Source organism: Aythya fuligula, chromosome 5 (genome assembly GCF_009819795.1).
Source record: "Aythya fuligula isolate bAytFul2 chromosome 5, bAytFul2.pri, whole genome shotgun sequence".
NCBI lineage: Eukaryota > Metazoa > Chordata > Aves > Anseriformes > Anatidae > Aythya > Aythya fuligula.
The window spans coordinates 59767089-59790106 of record NC_045563.1 but is presented as its reverse complement, the minus strand read 5'-3'; the positions used below and the strand labels follow the sequence as shown (position 1 = coordinate 59790106).

At 41.7% G+C, this 23018-nt stretch overlaps 1 protein-coding gene across 3 annotated transcripts in view; it reads left to right on the top strand.

Annotated features, from left to right (window-relative positions):
• Positions 1-14879, top strand: part of KCNC1 (potassium voltage-gated channel subfamily C member 1) — a 102688-nt gene extending 87809 nt beyond the window's left edge. Inside the window, exons 3-4 of one of the 3 annotated variants that reach the window (XM_032187717.1) lie at positions 11617-11805; positions 14630-14879. In XM_032187717.1, the coding sequence (XP_032043608.1) occupies positions 11617-11805; positions 14630-14694 (254 nt within the window). In that variant the 3' untranslated portion in view covers positions 14695-14879. The other 2 variants (XM_032187719.1, XM_032187718.1) reach the window with 2 other exon arrangements.
• The last annotated feature ends 8139 nt before the right edge of the window (positions 14880-23018 follow it).

Here is a 23018-nt window from a genome sequence, read left to right as displayed (position 1 = left end):
AAAAAGCCTATATAGTTGTTCAGGAGAAAGGGACATCACATGAAGTTAATAATTCCATATATTATGTGTGGTGGAATGACTAAATACTTCACAAAACTGTGATGAGTATGAAATAGTTCCACATATGATTATCTCTCTACAGCAAAGTGCCCCCTTACACACTGGGTCAGCAGTTCCCAGCTGATCTCAGTCCATACCCACACAGTCAAGTGGACTCTACAGAGAGCTCTGCACAGCCACATCCCAGCACCTCCTCTCAAGCTAAAGAGCACTTTCTTGGCACAGACATGCAAACAGCAGAACTTTGCCTGCAGGCTGCACAGCTGTTGCCAATGATGCTACGGTCATTTGCAGGCAAAGCAAAGAAGTTTTGAATTGAAATTCTGGTAGGTTTGATTTGAATTTTTAAGTTGGCCCCAACACTCTCAGCATCCAGTCCTATGCCAATCTGTATCTGGCAGGAGGGTATCTTTAAATAACAGCTCTTGGTTTTAATTTGATAAAGAATGCCAGAGTTCAGTTCTACCATGCCCTCCCTTCTCTGCATCAACTCTTCCTGCTCTTCATCCCACCCGTTCCCCTCGTGGGTGAGCGGGAGAGCAGCAGAAGAGGAGGAAAGGCATTGCAGAGGATGGCAAAGCTACTGCTGTAGGCAGGCCTTCAGCAGCAGCATTAAGAAAGCAAAGATTTCCCCTTGGAGAACCAAAATTCTTCTTCAAGACAATATCTGATGACTATAAACTCTCAAGATACTGTTTATATAGTGCCTAGAGGAACTGGGCCTGTGATGATACAAAGGAGCAGATTTCATCTGACCCATTTGACAAAAGCTCCTTGACCCAGGAGCTATAGAAGACACTGTAGGTGTCTCCTCATTTAAAATACACACACCAAGTTGTAGCATTACCATGTCAAACTACTAACTTTGTTACATTGCAGTGTTGCGTACAGGCCCCATTCAAGATCAAGGCTTCATTTTGCAGTTGTCAGATCTGGAAAAATCACTATTTTACATCCAAATACTCAGCAGCCTAAGTAGACAGCAAAGAGAAAATGGAAATAACCTCCATTTTTTGTTAAAGGATATGAATCTATTAGAGAGTGTCCAAAGTAGGGCAACAAAGATGGTGAAGGGTCTACAGGGCAAGACGTACAAGGATCGGCCGAGGTCCCTTGGTGTGTTTGGCCCCAAGCAGAGGGGGCTGAGGGGAGGCCTCATGGCGGCCTGCAGCTCCCTCACAAGTGGAGTGGGGACAGCGACAGGACCCGAGGGAACGGCATGGAGCTGGGACAGGGTAGGGTCAGGCTGGGTGTTAAGGAAAGGTTCTGCACTGAGAGAGCAGCTGGGCACTGGGACAGGCTTCCCAGGGCAGTGGTCACAGCACTGAGCCTGCCAGAGCTCAAGAAGCATTTGGACAACACTCTCAGACATACGGTCTGAGTTTTGGGTGGTCCTGTGTGGAACCAAGAGTTGGACTCTATGATCCTTGTAGATCCCTTCCAACTCAGGATATTCTATGATTCCAGTATTTTCATTTGACTCAGGGCTTTATTTAATTCTGCAACATTACTTGTGGAAAAGCCATGAGTTAAACTCAACTGAGCACCGGTCATAACCATGGTCCACTGTGCTGCAGTGTCTTTTATCTAAAGGCTTCAGAGTACTCCTATCAGTCAATAGCATAACTGAAGTAAACAGAAAGAAAGAAAAAAGAAGTGCAAAGGAAGCAAAACTTGCTTCAAATTCAAAGCAAAACAAAAAAAAAGTCAGCCTCAAACACTCAAACGTAGCTGATTTCTGTGCCAAACCACACACTATCCTACAGGTAATTTATCTCAGTACATGCAGTGAAATACATTAAGACACAAGTTTGTAAGAAAACCTCAAAACATGCAGAACAAATTGTGGAAGTTTTGTTATGGAAATGTTATTCAGCTCTTTAGGCTCTCTCTTCCGTGAGCTGTGCACTTACACGAAGTTGACTGCATGGTTACATATTAAAGGTGCCATAGATGAAGATGTGAAAGTTATATTCTGACACTGCAAAAGATATTTATGACAACATGAACGGAATTATAACTTCATTTGATGTCTACAACACTCTCTGGTGTAATGGAGCCATGGTCTTAAGAATGCATCCATAACACACAAGTACAGATGAGGGTTATTTTGGTTTTGTTAAAAAACCTATCCCAACTTTTAATTGTTTCTGTACACATACGTCCAACACCTGCACACAAGACATTTATGTTGATTTTAATATGGCCAAAGTAAAAAATTCTCACCTCTCTGGTCCACTCTGCATGCAGCTTCACTTCAGCTATACCCCATGGATACTGTATCTTCATACCAGTGTATCATGCAGACATGTCGGGTAACTTTTTCACAGTGTATTGATAGCAAAATACTCTGCTCATTGCATAGCTGAAAAATTTGGAAAAAATACTATTAGAATTCAAGAGCCTAAGAGAAGGAAAATATCTGTCCTTACTAACACAATCTCTAGCTTCAGAAAAAAAAATGTGGTTATTTTACTTGCCAGCCCAGAAAACAATTGTCCAGAAGCCACTCCACAACTACCCCGGTGTCTGAATAGTTAAAACCATTCGATCCCGGGCAGAGGGGAACTACATTGTTATAATGACTCCAGACTGATATTAGGAATTTACCATATCAATGCAATTTACTGAGATAGAGCTGATCTCCCTTTAAAGAAACATTGTGGAATTATCTATTTTTACTTTATCAGTTATGTTTTCTGAAGGCACTGCTCTTTTCTCAGGGCTTCATTTTTCATCCCTTCTGTCACTGTAACCTAAATAACCTGTATTTCTTGTGGAACACATTGGTTCTAACGTCAGAAGTGTGCTGAGCACTGTAATTCCAGTGCCAGTGCTCAGTGGGAGCTGGGGACTCTTGGCAGTTCTTCTCACAGGCCCATTATGCTGCCTAACACATAGCTGTAGACTGTGAACTTCAGTGGCTTTCTTTTGCAGATAGCAAAGCATTGTTAAAGCCATAGGTAGGCAGTCACTGCGGTGGTTCTTCAATTCACAGGGAAGAGAATTCTCTGACCAAATGCCTTTGAACATTAAAGCAAAAAAATAATATGACTCCACTAATTTTAGTGTCATAAAGCCTTTGACCCTCTCTGTAAGACCAAGAGCAGACAACAATGTAACTGAAAAGAGTCTGGGTCTTTTTCAGCTCAGACGGCTTTGATGTTTGTATGCATTTGATATATTTAAGTATATTTAAAAGGCAGAGGATAAGATAACAGGGAGATGTTTTTTTCTTTCCTCCTGGTACTTAGCTTTCCTAGCTTTTAAAACTCCATAATCCTTCTCTCCAAATAGCAAATGAGGTAATGATTGCATCTTAACATCACTGAAGCTGGGTCCTCTGGGTCTAATGCAGAAATTGTAACAGCTCAAAATAATAGGAATAACGCTCAGTTCTTCTCATTCAACTTAAAATACATTTGCCTAAAGTTCCCCTTATGTTAAAAGAAGAGTTAGGCAGTCTAAGAGTAATTCACTGATTTATGATCTGAATTGCCCGCCAGAGGTGGCTTTCTTGATAACTTATCTCAGGTGACTGCAGCTCCGACTTAAGATCCTCAGTTAAGTGCCTATATTTAGGTGGAAGCAATTTGGATCTATTCCTTGCCCCTCGTGTGGCATTTCTGCAATCTCATACAATGTAATTTTTTGTTGTACAATTATTCATCTGTCATTTCCTGTAGAGATATAATCAGTGGGTGTCACTTGTACTACAGTGCTTGCTTACATTATAATTTGGGTAAGAATACAATTCTCCATACCAAGTCAACTGAAAGCAAAAAGGAAAAGCAATGAACTCAAGCACAAAGGGTTGCCTTCTTTTTGGCCCACAACCATGCCAGGTTTACGATGGCTGAAGAGTTTTGCCATCCAGTTACTTAAATGGCAGTGAGCAGTAGCCACAGCCTAGTCCCTAGTGAGGAAGGTTTGAACAAAGCCCCAGAGCAGTGCAGCAGTATGGTAAGGTATTTAATGAAAGAATAGAAGTAAAAAGAGCTCCTTGCAGATCTGGACTGGCTTCTGTCCAGTCAGCAGAGAAGTCTGGGGGACTTTCTTCAAAACTGTTGTTCTTTTGCTGTCAGTCCCCAAAGCAGACACTTAGATGCTTTTCTCTGGCACTATGTAAGACACCAAAAACAAATAATAATTCACCTTACACAGTCCCCTGTGGACAACTGTATGAAAGGGCAGGACTACACTTCAGGACTAGCTGAAAAATAATCAGAGAACTAATAAATCTTAGGACTTTTAATGCCTTAACTTAATGAGCACGAGACACTTTTAGAGACGGGTAAACAGATAGCGACACTCCAGACAAGTCAGATCAGCCTCTGCCAATCCTCCAGCACTAGGAGGATTGGGTAATACAAAAAAAAAAAAAAAAAAATTGGGTTTACCTTTAAATGAGGTAAACCATCTTTTTCAAGCATCCTTTCACACCATGTGCCTGCCACTATAGCTCCCATGCCATCCACTGCAGAGTGAATTCCTGGGATATCAAAGAGGTACTCTTGGCATCTTTCCCTTCTGCTGGATTAAGTATGAATGACGCTTGTAGGACACATACAACAAAAGTCACCTTTACTGCAATAGCACAAGATAAATGGGATGATTTACCCATTACTACAAAAGACCAGGGTAAAAAGGGTCTAGGGTATGAGGTGACAGCTCTGTGCCCAGCCCACTAGCTTATATCCCTCTTGCTCTGTACTTGATGGATATTTTCTCCAAACTTTGGCTATTTGCTTGTCTGTTTATAAGCACAAAGCCGAAATAAGAAGCAATTCACCATTCCCACTGTCACTGTTCTTTGTGTTCATCCATGCTCCATGTCTCAGACACCTTCCATACTGTACAGATCATCATACTGTATTCCTCAGAGCGGTAACGTAAGACTGTAGCATGACTCACCCAACTGCATTTTCCTGCAACCTCTATCTGACCTGTCAAGGACCCACCACGCTCTACAGAATCGGATATTAGTGGGATCTCAGAAGGCCAGGATGAGTATAAGTGAAACCCCAGAAGCATCAGGATAAAACTAGAAGGGATCTTCCAGAGTTCTTTGCAATGTAGCACTCCCAGGAGCAACAGTTCTCAGCACTGCACTAAACATGTATTCAATAACACCTGCAGAGGTGATAATATACTGGATCAACTTAATTAGAGCTCCCGTATTTCCTCTAGAGGTACCAGTAGGTAGGCTGCCAACATACTGTCACCTCACTTCAAGAAGTAGTGCCTCTCAAAGGTGATATTCTCTGGGAGTGATGTTACTATGTTGGCCAGTTAGTTCTGGGAGAGGCGGTCACCACCGTCACTGGAGTGCCTTTACTGGGGGACACGGCTTCCTGGAGGAACCCAGGTCAACACGGTGGTGAGTAAATGTTGAAGAGGTAGGTTGGGTCGGAAGGCCTCTGCATATTCATGTAGCATACTAAATTCTGCTCTCGTTTGTGCCAGCATAAAGTCCATCAGTGTGAAATTACTCAGAAGACCTTCATAGCAACTTTCAAAGTACGCAGTAATATAAACATCAGGAAATTTTAATAAAGATACCTAGATCTAACAACATTTTTTAACTATTATTTTAATGGCCTTAGAATATTGGGATAACTAAAACTGAGTTGTTATATAGGAATCTGTTAATTCTTTTACATGTTCTTCACATTTTCTCTCTCTTTTTCTCTTTCTCTCTTTCACTCTGTTTGTTAACATTTATTTGTTATTATTGTACGTTGCTTGCAACTTGTGTATGTTACAGACTGTCACTTTTTATTCTGTGAAGTTTTTCTCCAATTTCCATCAACCTGAGCTCCATGTTGGGCAGCCGAGGAGATTACAATACAGTTATTTAATGCAAAAGAACAAGGAATGTCACAGACTATAGGTAACTTCATTGAGGTTGTGACACAAAACCTGATGCAAGGTATTAATGCAAAGAGTAAGTACTCGGTATGACAATAGAACTACTTAGTTAAATTACTTTTTTTTTTTTTTCCAGATAGTCTGCATGGAAAAAAAATTAATTTTTTATTACTCTCCAGCAGAAAAATTCCCAATTTAGGATTTTTTTCACTGCCGTTTTGAAAACCAGTGATGCCCATATTGATGAATCATTACTCATTTTCAGAGGCTTAAATCCATATTGCCTATGCTGTTCTCTATGCTATACTTCCTTCCATACTGTCCAAGCCATCATTTCATCATCCTTTGTCTGTGGTTTAATACATCATCTTCTCCATAATTCTTTTTATAATTTAATGAAGTTATATCCCTTTCACTCTAAGGACCTGCTTTAACAACAACAAAAGTGAGCCCTTACCCATGGGATCCATGCTTCTTAATCCTGCATGAAGCTCTGGAGCCCATAAAAATTGATTTCTGTACCAAAGATGGTCTGGCACACAAGCTTAATTGTTATTTTGCTGAATCAGGTCCTGACCAAGGTATTTTGTTACAATCTCCCCCATTTACCCAACAATACTTTGAAAGAATGGTACAAAATAGCTGATAGACATCTCTGATTATTTTCTAGAGGGAGAATTACAGAACATGAAGTTTACTGCTTCTAAGTTTCTTCTAAATTGCTAGTAAATTCTACATTAACTCAGAAATCACTATAGCCATGTACTAATTCAAGAAAAAGCTTATTTTTCCCAGTCTGCAGTTTCTTCCCAATTAGCTATTATGTCCTAAGCCTCCTTTAAAAAGTGAAGAAGCACAGCAGAGTTTAGATGAAGTCTAGTATAAAAGCAAGAAAGATTTATCCTGATGCAATTGATGAGTGGCCAATGAATACTAATGGCCAGTAAACACTATCCAGGCAACCATAAGAAAAACAACTTGATATAACTGGTGTGAAATTTGAATTAAGGAGACTCGAGAGAATAGGGAATTGAACTGTAAATACCAACTTTCTCACAACATCTCAGAGAGAAATGGAAGGATATAAAGTCAATGGGGACTTTGAGATGCTGAGAAGCTCTTAACCTCCATAGATCAGAGGAAATGTCTTTAGATGCTTGGATTCACACCCTTATCTTCATCATAATCATTTACACAGCACGAGAAGTATCAGACAAAAACAATGCTGCAAAAAGCAATGCAAAATCTTTGCATTTTCTTTAAAATAAAGACAGATGGGAAATTGTCTGTCCTCCACCAGCAACCGCAGCAGCCCTTCACTTCACTTTGCACTTCCAGCTAAACATCTTGTAGCTGAGAAAAGCCAGAGCACAGCAGTTCTCCACCCTCACCTTGGCCATGCCACCTCTGTTCCTGTATCATTCTATCAGCAGCCTTAGAGACAGAGAAAACCATCCTGCCAAGAAAGTTTGCCATTGCCAGCACAGTATGACATGGCTAATGTTTGCCACATTAACAGCCCTTTTATATCATGAGAAAACTGAGAGGAAAGTGAAAAACAAGAGAGTAATTAACTTATTAAATGGACAACATACCGTTACTTCCAGCAGGGTTCCAGGTGCGTTAAAGGTCTCTGCTGTGAGGGGCCTCAAGGACATCCCTCTTCATGAGAGACTTCAGGCAGCTATTGAATGTAGCCCTGCAGAGTAACAGGGGTTGAAAATAAGCAAAGACCTTCAAGCTGTGAATGAGAACCAAAACACACACAATCAGGAGTAGGACTATCCACAGCCTGTAATAATGGCAACGTCAAGTTTGGGACCAGGGTTATTAGAGCACAGCTGAGATCTAAACAAGCTGTAGATTCATTTTTAGCTGTACATGGGATGGTGATATGGAGTTTAATTGTAGTCAGACATGGTCTCCCTAGTAGAAAGATCTTCATCTTTCACGCAGCTCCCTTTCTCAGTTTTGTCCCTGTTTTTGCGCTCAATTGCTCTTACCTCCTTCCTGCTGGCCAACCCCTTCTCTTGGGGCAGGAATGCAGACCCTTGAAGTCCTCTGAGTCTTTGTGGGATGGCAAACAGCTTCTCAGGGAAGTTGTAAGTGCCCAGCCTTGGTCCTTGTCTCTTTCAATCCTTAAACAAGGGTGGCTGGGAGGAAGAAAGTCTGTTTCTTTCTGGAAGAGATTGCCAGTGACCTAACGGGACCAAAGAAAACAGACCTTTGTTTACTATTTGCTGTGTTTCTGATCTGAGGGTGGGAAGGTCCCATCTTCTTTAGTACAATGCCAACAAACCTGATGCAGATCATGTAGCCAGTTAAGTAAAGCCAGTAAAGTCACTAGGACAGTCTGCAACTGCTTGCTACGACAAAAGAGAAGAGCTGTGCAGCATGCAGACAGTCTCTGCTGCGCTTCTCCACAACAAGGAGAGTACACTGATGCAAAATCCAGAAGTTACTGTAAGTGTTGTTTTTCAGAATACCCCCAAGGCATTTTAATCATACTTTCTTGCAAATGGAGGCAAAGAAAACAGGAAGGAAGATTAAAACCAAAAACAAACAAAAATCTATCAAGTGGAAACCACACAAATGAGGTAGTTGTGAAATGAACTACTCACCTGGGAGATCTGCTGAACACTTTTTTCAGCCTCTCAGCCAAGACTCTGCAGGAGAATGCTTAAAACTGGTGCAGTTACCTAGGTGTTCACAGATAGTATGATTATGGAGATGAGGTGCCATGCTGGGGATCAGAAGATTTTGTAGATAACCGCTTAGATAGCAGTGGGCTAGTTACTTCACCACATGGTAGTTTTAGGCATCTGGAAAAGAGGAAGGATAACATCAGCTATTCTTCGTGAAGCAGTGTACAATCTGAAGAAAAATGCTGTATAAGCCTAGTTCAGATTCTGCTAGCAGGGACAGAACGACTCCTATGAATTTGGTGCCAAGCCTTAGAAGTTTTAAGCGTCTAGAAGTAGTCATCATTGGTATGGCCATGCTGGTAGTCACCAGAGAGCAATTGTTTCGGTAGTTTTGCTTTATCTGGAGTTCTCTCAAAGCCAAGGTCAATCTTCAAAAGAGCAAACATGCAAATGGCAACTTAAGAAAGCAGCCAAATAATATAATTTAACTCCATCTTTAGACCTCATTCCTTAAATTGTTCAGCATGTAGATCTGCTAATGAAAAGAATGGAAACCTCTCACTGTTGACTGATGATACCAGTGATGTTTTCTTTATTTCCATAACAGCCTATTTACTTAGTAAATATTATATGAATCTTGAAACTCACCTTCACAGAATTAGGTGCTGCAGGCAGTGGTTTGGAACACAACCACTCTACTTAACACCTACCAGCAACAGATGCAGTCTTCTGTGCTGGTAATTTCTCTGCTTCCTAAATATTCTGAATGTGCTTCCTGGGACATAGACCATGCATGGAATAGGCAAGGAATGTTAGTGTAATCCAGCTACTCAATCCTCTTTCTATCAGATAGAAATAAAATTGTAAAGTTGTGGATTTTCAACAACAGACATAGAGAAAAATTCACCCATGTTAAAGAACCCTGAGGAGGCTGCACAAACAAGTTGCAGCTCGGGTCACTAGCGATGTGTAACACAGCTTAAGAAATAACTACCAAGGTCAACTTTCCTGTCATTTGACCACAATGGAGCCTGAAAGCTGCTTCCAAAAGGACCGATGGCTGTTATCAGCGAGCAGCCTGACCCACAGCCACCCTGCTCAGAGGCATTTTGAGCTGCAGAAACAGACCAGTGCCCCTTCCATCACTCAGTTTAGTCTGCAAACCCAGGCTCAGGTGTAGCAGTGGGAATCTCAGAGATGTCAGTGCCCAGCTGTGCTGCCACAGCTGCCTCTCGTGTCAGGACTAGAGCCATCTGCTTGGAGCAGCAGAGGTTTATGAAGAAGCCCAGTTTTTTGCTCATCCCCAAACCCAGCTACATGGTTTTGAAAGCAGCAGCTCAGTACCTGCAATGTCGTGGTTTCCATGGCAGCCGTGCCAGGGTTTTGTGCCAAGAGTGGTTTTGAATTGCACTGTCACAAACAGAAAGCAATTGCAATTCACTGCAACCTTAAAATTTTAGTACCTTATTGAAATTAGCCTCTACAAACATTAAAATGCACCCATGGATTTTTATTATTATTATTTATTATTTTTTTTATTGTTTTTAATGTATTGAGAGACCTGTTTGTTTCATTGCTCACAAAACAAAATGCTACTACCTCTCCCTCTGGGGAAATAATTGGCTAATTCTACACAGAGCAGAAAGGAGGCAGAGGTTAGATTTGCAGAAAAGACTGTTTTGGTAGTGACAATGATAACTAAATACAAATAAAGAAATAGTATGCAATTACCAGTGCATAGATAGATGTGTAGTATGTGTCATATACATCTTTGTGTGTGCATGCGTGCAAAGCAACAAAAATAATCAGTATCATGTAGCATTAAGAACAAAACAGTACATAAATCTAGAAGAGGCACTGAAATTAACTTTATCCGTTGACTTTGTCTTTCCTTAAAGACTTACTTGCAGGATCACCCATTGCCTTACAGCGTCTAGGTAATAAGCATTGTGCAACCGAGGTGTAGGATGCTGCCTACAGTTAATGTGTCTCAGCATTTGTGAAACTCCAGAAAGCACATTTTGACTGTTTTTTCCTCCCTTCAACCAAAACACTCATATTGAGCTGTGCTATATTTCGAGTATATTCTCAATATACTAATTTGCACTTTAAAACCCTAAAATAAATCCTACACTAAATAGCACTTTAAGTTGTTTTTATAAACATCAAGCAAGTCACACAGAGAAAACATGCTATTCTCAGTCTATCCTCATGGGAATGTGTGGAGCAAAATGGGCAAATCTGACAACCTATTTTTATTATTTACAGCCAAGAGTAAATTTTACTCCATCTATTTTCCAAATTCATGGCCTGCTGTAGTGTTTTATATATGTAGTGTCCTGTGCTGGCATTGCAAATACCGTGTGTGTTTCAGAAGAGAACACCAGAAAATGGATTGGTTTTTGGTTTAGTTTTTGGTTTTTGTTTTGAATCCACATTCTGCTGTCTTATTTCCATACATAACGTACTCTGTGTGTCTGAAATGTGTACAGCCATTCTGCACGACCGATACTGGAAACAATAGAAAACACCCCGGGTAAATTCGGGGAGGGGAAGAGCAGGAATGTTCCCTTCAGGGAATATTGCACAAAGGTATAAATCAGCACAAACAGAATATACTCAAATACTAAAACACAACTCACAGCCCACTGCCTCTCCAAAGCTCCGAGCAACAGTAGGCTTCATGACAAGCAGGTCATTCATGCACCATCCGATGTCATGCAAAAACATGATCCAATTTCTAACCGCGGTCTTCTGCTCGCAGGACTAGGACCAATGCACGCCCGTTTCTGAAACTGCCCCTCTATGCGGAAGTACAGGCGGCTGCTGTCACACCTAACATGATCACGTTTTGTTTCTTCTTCCACTTAACAGACTTTATTTTATTTTGGTGCAGTGCACACGAACGCAGTGTCTAGGACAGATGTGCTACCTTTTATAGTGTCGCGATAGAGCTCGTTAGCTGTGAACCCTTAATTTGCAGCTGGAACTAATAAACAGTGCATAGTGTTTCAATAGCCTTCTGCTTATATGTTTGAAGATTCGAAACTGAATGGTGAGGTGGCCAAGGCGGCGCTGGCAAACGAAGACTGTCCCCACATAGACCAGGCTATTACGCCTGATGAGGGCCTGCCCTTTACCCGCTCTGGCACTCGGGAGAGATATGGACCCTGCTTCCTCTTATCAACCGGGGAATATCCCTGCCCGCCTGATGGAGGAATAAGAAAGGGTATGTAGCTGGGGGTCCTGTAACCTGTAGTTAGCAACCGTTTACAACAAATAAGAGAAAGTCAGCTGTAGCACGCAATAGTGCGCTTGCTGTAGAGATGCACGTTTGGGCTGGAAACCACCACCTGATGTCTGCATTTGGAGTTTCTAACCTATTTCTTTCAGAAAGAAAAGCCTGAGGAGCTGTAACTACCCCATACAGCTATGCTAGGCAGTTGAGTCTTCCACCCTAGCTGGTGCAGTGAGCTTTAGTGGAGAATGCTCTACAATGTCCTTAAATTAGCCCATCCTCCAAGGAGAGGCCAATTACCATTTGACAGCGATGAAGGTTTGCCACTTGGAAAGCTCATGTATTTTACCAATCCCTGAGGAGCATAGACTTGGAGGTGGCAGACAACAAAAGTTAAAACAAAAAAAAAAAACATCCTCATGGAACATGAAATGATTGTTTGGCTGCCTTAACAGAGCACTAAAACAAATTATTTGGATATTCATACCTGTTTAGGTCACTAAAGGAAGAGAAGCACACAAGAGCATCTGTTAGCACAGGTGTCTTACAATTGGAAAATAATCCATCTAAAATCATTTTCATAAATAAATCATTACTAGTTAGTTTCTCAGACTTCTGACAGCTACAGATCTCTCAGAAGTAACCGCATTTAGTTTGATAATGACCACAATCATCTATTTAGTGACAAAAAAAGTCAAATCAAATGGGAAAAAAACCCTCCCTTCTTAAAACAAGCTGTTTCATTTAAGTAACTTACCCCGAGGAAACCATACAAACAAAAATTAAAATTACATATATATGCATAAAAGTTGATACGGAATGGGGAAATTGGAAAAGGTCTCTCTTCAAATCAGTGTTTATCACTGGTGTACTGTATATAGTATATGATATAGTCAATATTTTAAAACTGCAACGATTGTACGATGTAACCATACACTGAGTATGGAGTATAGAATTCCCATGTGCCATTGTATGATGGGCAATAGTTCTAGTAAATGCCAGTTATAGATAGTGTATGTATTTATAAGTTTAAAGCTTATCATCAACAAAGATATAGTTGGACCACAACACTTTCATATGAAAGTATAATCCTCTAAAATTTACCTTTGTAGCAAAGCGTTTTACTTGATTCTGTATTGGATAAGCATTGGCCGCGTTCATTCAGCCTGGGCGAGTTCGGGTGGTTCCAGTGGATCAGGGGAACACTCCAAATGGCACATCCTTTGGGATGAGGAATGTATGGTTTTCACAATGCACTGTAACCGCCTCCCGTTACTGAGTGAAACGGAGGCCGGTTGGCTAAAGAGTAATATACGTCAGCATATTGTTGGCCTGTTTGAAACACGTTGAGAGCATCTTAATTGTTGTTCCAACAGAATTTCATCCATAGTTTGTGCAACTCTCTGTACACTTGCTGAGCTGTTTATGTGCATGTCTGAAAAAGAAGGGTGGGGGGGAGGGAGGGAAACGATGCATGCAATTTTGTTTTCTTTCATTTTTTTTTTAATGCTGAGAACAAAGGAGTAGTATCTCTATAGCAACACAATAAATTCCATGGATTTTGCTACTTGCTACTTTTTCTTCTTCATTTTTTTTTTTTCTTTTGGTCTCTTCATCCTCCTCCAAAGCTACCAGAAACCTTAATTTTGCCTGAGGTCAAAATGCATGAGGTGGCAGGGAGAGGTATGCGTGAGTGTATGACTGAGACATCAAAACCCCCCCACCCATTGACTTTTTTTGAGGGTACAATCACATCGCTGCCTGTAGGATCGATTACAAAGCCTGACCATCCTTTAAAAATGATGATTTTTGTTTTGTTTTGTTTTTTAAACTTGTTCTTTTCTTCAATGGCCTACTGAGTCACGTTGCAAGCGATACTACTCTCGCATGTCGGTGCATGCAGATGCTACTGAACTGGCTACAATGTTGACCTCATTCTTAGTCCATTCTGTCATTGATCCAATGCTGTACTTTGCATTTTTCTTTTAAATGAAGGTTACGAAATGTCACGGAGCCTTAACAGCATAGCTGGCATAAGTGGAAAAGCGATAGGATTATCCTCAGTGTCTGCGCCCTACAGCTCTCCTAGTCCAGTGAGACGTTCTTGGTCTCCCATCCCATCTATTTTGTAGCATGGATCAGTAGCAGAGAATGGTCTAAAAAGCTTTATTTTCAATTAGCCTATGCTATGTTGCATATAATCCAGGTGACTAAGTCTGAAGATGCAATGTCTCACAGTAGCACCTGCTGGGAACGGTGTTACTACTGATGCTAGGTGACAACACTCCTAAATAGCACTCAGATGACAATAGGCAGGCGTTTACATAGTACTGGCGGGCCATACATGCTGCATGGTATCAGTACATAGGATGAAGGGTAGATGCACCAGATAGCTTCCTTCCTGGTGCATTGTGCTAGTATATGCTTATTGTGGCTAATGGCGGATCTACTGGCTCTGTATGGAATGGGTTAGGCATATAGCCGATGCTGAAACATGCCAACGATGGAAGATTTTGCTTTTCTCAGGATATTTTTGAGCCATAGAAACCCTGCAGGAGTTTGAGCAAACAAGCACAGTAGGATGAAACTTTGCATGGGCGCCTATTTTAAGCTGAAAGCAATACTCAGACACACTGTAGAGAGGTCTCAGTCTGGCTGACTGCATGGAAAAAAAAAATCCTGTTGAAGAAGAATATGGCTGCCTCTGCATGTAGCTATTTCACCTTTTCCTCCTTCCTTTAAAACTAAGATGCCGAGCTTGATGTGAAAAGCACAGGGAAGAAGCTCAAGTACTGATTGTATTCTTTACATGCAGATCTTTGCAAAGAAAGTCCAGTCATTGCTAAATATATGCCAACAGAGGCAGTCAGAGTGACCTGACAAGGCGAGATGGAGATGAACATTGATGGCTAATAAACATCTGTGTGGAACTGTGCAGGCATAGAAGACCTTCTCATTTGGACAAAGTTAACTCGCTCCATGCAGGTTTTACGGATGATTCTTCATGGTTCTGGAGTTGTACTAGAGATGCAGGCTTTTTCTACGGCCAAAATGTAACAAAACTGTAGAAGATCTTTTTTTTTTTTTTTTTTTTTTAAATCTATTTTTTTGTTCCATAGCATGAATTGCATGAAGACAAAAATAGAAAAAAAAAAAAAAATAAAAATCAAGAAACACTGCAAATGTATGATTAAGGAGAAAAAAAAAAGCAAAGTTATATATTTTCTTTCAAAGCTCTTTACTTTTACATACATTGTTGTAGCTAAAAATGTAAAACATAAAACTGTACATTTCTTTGCTATGGATCGCTTCTTTTTGTATACAAGATACAGAGTAATGGTTTTAAAAAGTGCAATCAGGCAGTCATCGGTCATATTGACCACGCCTTCACAGTTCATCACACCGACATGGAAATCAAGAACTTTTAATCCAACTAGAAGTGTATAAAAATAAGAAACTTTTTCCTGTCTGTTTTTGTTGGCATGCTTGTGACACATGGGACCTTCCTTCGGACCTGACAGTAACAGCTGGTCTAGATTTAATTTTCCAGCTCTGGTTATGTTGTATTTTATTGATGTATAGATCCAACGTAAAGACCCTTCATAAATTGTTCATATTAAGTAATCAGTATGAATTTTAAACAAAAAAGGTGTTATTTTAAAACTGGGACTTATAGTACAAAATCAGGAAGATACTCGAGTATAAATTGTCTCAAAGTTTAAGAAACAAGACAACAGCATTGTATGCAATTTAGTACTGAGTAAAATGCATGCACAATGTTATGCAAAACAATTCTAGCATGAAATAAATTTTGTATCATGGTTTCAGTGCCTGCTGTATAGTGTAAAGGGGAATCCTTTTCTGAAGCGATCAGGGGTTTCCAGAGACTTGCTTCTAAAATCTTGAATAAATACAGTGTTCTCAACTGAAACGTAGGAGAAGAGCTTGGTATTGCTTTGGTTCTACAATGCTAATTTGGGTTAGTAGATAATAAATGAAGCCTGCAAACACTTGATACAACCGATGTCTGAAGAATTCACACCATTAGTAATTTTAACGGGGAAGATTTAAAAACCCTATAATTATCTAGCTATCTTCCTTTTCCCTCCTCAACAACAATAAAAGTTTGTCTTTTTAGCTGATTAAACGAATTCAGTTTTTCTTACTTCTTTGGGCCCCGTCCTTCACTTGTTCTTCACTGAGTCATAGCAGTCCTCCTGATACAAAACCCTGAAAGAAATCCAGGTGTTCGAGTCGTATTTCATTTGTCACACGAAACATGCAGCAGTAAGAACCAAGAAACACAACAGGACAAATTCATTTTAGAACCTAGAAATGACAGCTATGGACTATGTGTCAACAGCATTTCGATGAAGTACTTTCTGTAAGGAAGGATACACCTTTATCCTCACGTGAAGCACTTTAAAAGAGCTGGCAACCTGCTAAACAAAAGCTATGGCATCTGGGACTGCTGATGAGAAAGAAAATGTAATGGAACAGCATCCCTAAGGTCTGGAGGAAGTAGAGATTAAAACAAACAAACCAACAACACCACAAAGAAGAAACACTTACGGCTCTGGTAAGTGCCAAATTACACACAGCAGCAACAACAGAAACAAAACAAAAACCAAAGCCAACTGCAGATGGACCTTGTCTTCCTAAAACTACTCGAAAAGGAAATTGAGGAAGGAAGACCTCAAGCTGTGTTTTACAAACAGGAGAAAGGCTGATGATCTAAACTTGAGCATAATTAGGAAGCTCCTTTGTAGTCCTTGATCTAGCAGTATGTACTTGATTTCTATGCCAGTCACCTATCCTTTCTCCTGAGAACTAGTTTACTGTCTCTACGCTGTTATTCTCAGCCGATAAATGGGCAATTTCTTACCTCCTGAGGCAAGATCCAGGTTAATCCAGGATCCAAAAGTTGCCTACTGAACAACCTTTCCTCTTTTAGCATATTAAGAATCCCCAAGTAGCTTTGCCACATTTTTTATTTAACGCTGTAACTCAGGGGCCCAGTGTGAAGGCTGCTCAAATTCCCCATTACCATAATAAGGAACACTAATGATTCAGCCTTGTAAATCCCACATAGGTCTTCCCCTTCTGCAGCGCTTTGCATATATATGAGCCTTCGCTATAATTAACAGGTTGGGTACACACGGCCTAAGGCAATTGTCATTCTGTTCTACTTTTTGCACTCCCACATCTACCAGCCCCATTTTCATTCCAGTGCTCCTCAGCTTTTCCCGATTCGAGGTAACTGTGTCTTCAGGTGACTTCTGTAAACCCCTCAGAAGCTGAGCAGTGCTTCCCATCCACTGTTCTCGAGGAGATGCCCTGCAGGTTAAGGTCCATCTGACCCCACAGCTCCCCCTTGCACGACAGAGGCAGCGCTGACAACTGGAGAGCTTCAGGAGGAGCTGCTGCACCAAGCCCTGACCCTGAACCCTATGAGAAATATATGCAGCATCCCAGCTGCTTTGCATAAGGACAGTTTGCCGGGCTGTTCTTAAAGCACAAATTCCTTCAAACCTGCCCACTCCCATCACAGAGGGCACACATTTTGACAAAAGAATTAAAACCATACACACATGGCTAGATTCTGATCTCACATTTGCAACGATGCCAACTGCTTCTGACCACCCTGCCTCGGAAGAGCAGGAGCACGTGCAGCAGCTCAGCTGCCCCCTGCCTGTTTCCTGCTGGAAACAAACACCCAGGTTTCCTCCTTTGGAAACTCAACTCCCAGCCACGGCACCTTGTGCTGGTGCTCTGTGTGAAGCCACTGGCGGTTGCGGTGTTGTTTGGCTTGCTGACCTTGATGGCACGCCCCAGGCTGCACCAAGGTACCTGTCTTCTGCCGGGCCTCCCTGCGTGTGAAGCTGTCTCCACGAGTGCCATTTCGGACAGCAAGGACCTGAGAAGCGTTTTCTGTTCTCTCCAGCAAAGAATCAAGCTAATACCACTGTGATAACAGTCAAGTGCAGCAGTCATTAATCTGGATAAAGTGATTTTTCACATTAATTGCCTTCTTTCTCCTTAAAGTTTCAGAGCCAAGAAGAAAATACATCACCGAAACAAATGGCTGCTGGGACAAACGAGCAGTCTGAAATGCAGAGCAGAGCATGCAGGGCTAAGGCAAGGACGTTCGCAAGGAAACTGAGCACAGAGCCGCTTAGGAAGATCCTGAAGCAAAAGCAAGCGCAGCTATTAGGCTGCCACTCTGCACATCCTCTCTGTAGGTTCAAAACACAGCAGCCTACCGCTCTGCTTTCCATATATATCCTGGAAGCAACTTGGGCTCACACAAGCTAACTTCACTTCATGCAAATGGGCTTCAATTATGCGGGTTATTTTTAAGTCTCTCATATATTCGAGCTTGGGCGTAAAATACCTGTCTGTTCAGAAGCCCCGAAGCCTCTGCATTCATCTAGGACTGTAGGTGCAACATTTCTCTCTCTAATGGGAATATAAATGCTTATTTGTGATCAAGAGCAGTATCTGAATTCAAATTAAACTTCGGGTACAAAAATACATCCAGAACTGCATCTCTTGACTTGCTTTGCTTCTCTCTCAGAGCAAACGTTTCAAAACTAAGCACCCTGACCCACCCCGGTGGATCACGCGCTCCCTGGCTCAGGCTGACTAGGCCAGGTTTTCAACCCTCTGCATTCACCCGAGCGCTTAAAAAAAATTAAAAACAGGTGCTTGTAGGCTTTCATCAGCTTCTCTACCGCCCGTGGAGTGCACCCGTGAGATTGCTCAGCCAGCAAAAGGCAGGGTGGTGCCGTTGGGTTAGCAGGGGCGTCGCGAAGGGACCCGTGCAGTGCCCAAACCCGAGTGGCTTCGGCTTTCGGCAGCAGCACCACGAGCAGGAGACACGGCCCTAGCCCCAGCAGGCAGGTGTTGGGCTCTACGGTGGTGCTGGCACTGCAGGGGGTGGCCAGGGGAACCACAGCAGTAGTGAGAGGGCTGGGTGATGAGAAGGGTGCAGGGCAAGGCCAGAGGCAGGCTGAGGAGGCAGCAGGTGGGGGTGTAAGAGTTAACAGCCACCGGGGCAGTGGGGAGGATGAGGAAAGCACCAAGAGAGGGAAGCAGCAGCAGTGAGGCTTGCTTGACACCGTCGAGGACTGGTGGCATAAAACACAGAGCCCTGGCCTGGGACTCGGAGGATGGGGAATTTTATTCTTAGCTCTGCCTTACACATGGTGGATGACCTTGGTTAGGACATGTCTATTTTTTGTGTCTCACCTCCTGTTTCTGTGACTAGCCCGTTTTTAAAGTGTTCTGAGGTCAAAAGACAAGAAGCAGTATTTAGGTAGGAAGAGTTGTTACGATCTACATACTGAGAAGCAAGGCAGGAGCGGAGGGAAGCGCCTCTCTGTTGTGTAAGAGACACCACGTCTCCTTGTCTGCAGAGCACAGTGCCCTTACAGGAAGTCCTCTTCTTTTGTACTTTAAAGCAGAGCTTTATTATGGAAAAATGATTAAGCACCCACACCGTTAAAATGACAGAGCATCTTCATTACTGATTGGCAACTCCTCTGTTGCCCTGATTTAGGTACATCTTCTTGCATTGAAATCAGTAAAAACAAAACAAAAGCTAAACTCATTTGTCATTTGCAGAAAAAAAAAAAAAAAAAGTCATAACATGAAATATCTCCCAATTCTTGGCCCTGCTTCTGAATATTTTTTTAAAAAATGCAAAAATACAGTTTTATAGAACACCTTCACATACACTTAAAGGATGATGATGATCAGGGATTGCTGTAGTCATACAGACTGCGTTGCATATGAATAACAAGGTGGTCCACAGACAAAACAGTCTGGAAACACAGGAGAAAGATTAAAATTAATTCAAAGGCTTGCCAGCAAAGGAATTTAACTTAGGCTTGTCCATTCTGTAAAGGCTCGTCTGAAAATGAACTGAAATCTGGCATGTCACAAAATAAAAATGCCTGAGGAAGTTTAGCAAAATAACTGTCACCTGAGTTTTCTCATCTCCGTGGCCAGCTTTTATTCAGGAAGAATTACTTCGTTGCTTTTGCTTCCAATCAAGCTGAAAAATGTTTTCTCCCAGCACTCTGCCAACGAGTGCTTCCTCACTCTCCCACAACACAGCACACAGTTCATCCAGGTCATGATTCAAACACACAGAGACCATTTAATTGCTGAGTATTTGCAGTTCCATATCCTCTTTCCAGGCTGCAGAGAGGCATTACTGAGTAAAAACTGCCTCTGCTTTAAGAACTGCTGAATGTGGAGACAACTGATGGGTCAATCTGTGAATGAAATGTGCAAACAACTGGAAACATCCCTTACTTCAAGATCTGACTCTAAATGGGTTACAAAATAAACAGCGGCAGCTTTACACATGCAGTTTCTCCAGCTTGAGAAGTGCATATGGAAAACACACCTCCTTTTACAGTTACTTTTTTGGGCCATTTCAAGTCAAGACTATTAAATCATTACTGTATCCCAGAACAAGACGGCAGCATTTATCAGGAATTAAGAACAACACAAAAGCTATTAGAAAAAGAGCAAGGGATGTACTTCCTCTTTTTTTTTTTTTTTTTTTTTTTTTGCAAATAAAATAAGATGTTGGTATGTCAAGAGTTCAAGTCTCCAATTATTTTTTTGTGCAAGCTACAGCTTTCAACAAAATGGTTTAAGTCTGTTTTCTACTGAGCACATTTTTAAGTGCAATCAAAGCTGCCTGAGATGATCATTTACCAGAAAGCCTCCACTTCTAGCCTTTGGGAAGCAAGTCTGATATTTTTGTCTTAAGTATTTCTTCCCTTTTCCGACTTTTCAGCTGCTCTTAACTATAAGCTGGTAGTGAATACCACTAGCACAACTCCAAAACTGGGTAAAAAATCTGAAGTTTTTTGTTGTTGTGTTTTTTTGTTTGTTTATTTTAAGAAAGTATCTAGTTAAAATAAAATGCATAAGGCTTGCCATATGCCATAATAAATATACACATTGCTGAGAGAACCGAGAGGACTTTTCGGTGAAAACATGACCACAATTGTAGTGACAAAGATCTGCCAGCACCTTGATTTCTGATGAGGGAAAAGGAAGTGCAAGTCTCAAAATGACTTACATCTTGCATAAGTCAAGCAAAGGGCTGACTCAGAGTTCAAAGAATGTAATGGAAAAGTAGAAAGGATTTGATTAAATGCTGGACTAGGTCACAGGGTTGAGCTACAGATTTCTGAGACTGGAAGGTGAGAACAGAGATGTTGCTGTTCCAGCTGAAGAGAACTGAAAATTTCAAGATGTGCTATGAATGAGAAAGGAAACCCAGTGCAGGTCAATAATTCATGTTGTTAACGAACAATTGGAGAGGGAGAACAACAGCAGCTTGTCCCTCACCCCCCTCGCATGGTACCAGCGGAACGCAGTGCTGCTGTCCCCGTGTGATTATTCAGTCTTCAGGGCCCGTATTTTTAATCTGCCTACCCCTTCCATGCTCCTTCCCTGTTTCAGCTGACTACATCAGGCTTTGCGCTCCACTCATTTGAATGTCTTTCCACGGTCACCTTTCTCCTCTACACTCAAACTTACCTCCTTGGTCTGTTTTCCATCCCCATCTTTCAGTCTTCTGACTCAGCTACACAAACACAGGGTCCAGAATTCCAAGCAGTAAAGCATCAACTCCATCATGGAGCTACACCAAGTCAAATAACAGAAGTGACTCACAAGTGGCCTAAACCAATCCTTCTGACATGTGGCAAACGGACCCCACACTCAGTAAGACTGTGAAGTAGGTATGTTTGTGCACCCCAACACGGCAACTTACCTTGGTTATATGTAGTAAAGAGTTACATACATATGGAGTTTCCCAATGCGCCTCTACAGATGCATGACCTATCCCCACTTCATCTTACAATCAGTTCCAAGAAGTCATTGCCATGTCTCCTGGTGGTGGTCACCGGGGTTGTGGGGATGAAGGTTGATAACTCTTCTTCATCAGCACTAGTTGACCTCCTGCCTTGTCCAAAGGCTCTTGTCCAAACCACAGGGTCGGTCTCAGCCGGTTCTTGAGACAGGTTCTCTGTTTTTGTCAGGAACCATCCTTTGTGAGGGACCCCAGGACTTCTTGTTTTAAGACTTTTAAGACTTATTTTGCACACAAGTAAGGAAAGACATTGAGCAACATCTATTTTTAATACGATAATCTAGGTATTCATTAGTCAGCATCCTGCCTACTACGATTCTCTTAACTCCTTCTCTCACTTCAGGAAAGAAAAACTTCTGGAAAAGAACACTTTCCTGCTCCCAGCATTCTTTAAAATGGCCCACAATCGTCTTGGTGGTTCTAGGAGTAACAACTGCACATCTCCTGTGATTTCAAACAAGAGATGTATATACAACTGCTTTCTTCTCCCCCAGAGCCTGAAATCTCAGTGGTCTGAGAGTTAACAGTCTAACTTGTTGTCCAGCAAAGCTCCCATACTCAATCCGCCTTCCCTCCTTGTCCCCCCAAGCATGTTGGCTCATTGGCAGGTTTGCCTATTTTCAGAAAACGGAAGGGGAGGCAGGAATAGCTGCACAGAGACTTGCTCACCTTGTTCTGTGTTACACATACGTTACAAACCTTGTCAGTTTATTTGCTTCTGAATGCATCCTGCTTACGTAAAAAGGCTTTCTTTGTTCAGAAGCGATGACACGCATAACCAAGTTGGTCTTTGCACTGCAGAAGCATTAGCATAGCATGCTGGCTCTGCATTTTGCCTTGCAGAGACTGACCTTCTCCATCAGGACACATACAAGCAACACTCTCTAAGCTCCGGACGCCAGCAACGCAGAGGGTTTCTTCGCTTGACTGAGAGCTTCTCACTGTGTGCTCCCTTCCTCAGAGCAGAAAGCCTCCGTTCATTTTGTACAACATTTTATTCTGTAAACAAAGCATACTGACATACAGAACAGGGCATTCATTTCCGAGTGAATGAGCAACAACTTGGTGTGGTTTTTGCTGTCGTTGTGGTGGTGGTTTTGTTTTTACATTCAACCATGTACCACCTACAATGAATTATTATTCACTCTTCATGCTACTACAGCATGTAGAGGTCCTGACCAACTGTAAAGCATGGAGTAATTCAAGCTCTCAAGACAAGTTATTATTTCCCGATGTTTTCAATCTATATAGGCAAGACAAAGAAGGGGGTAAAAAGAAAGCAGTCCTCCCCCCCCCCCCCCTT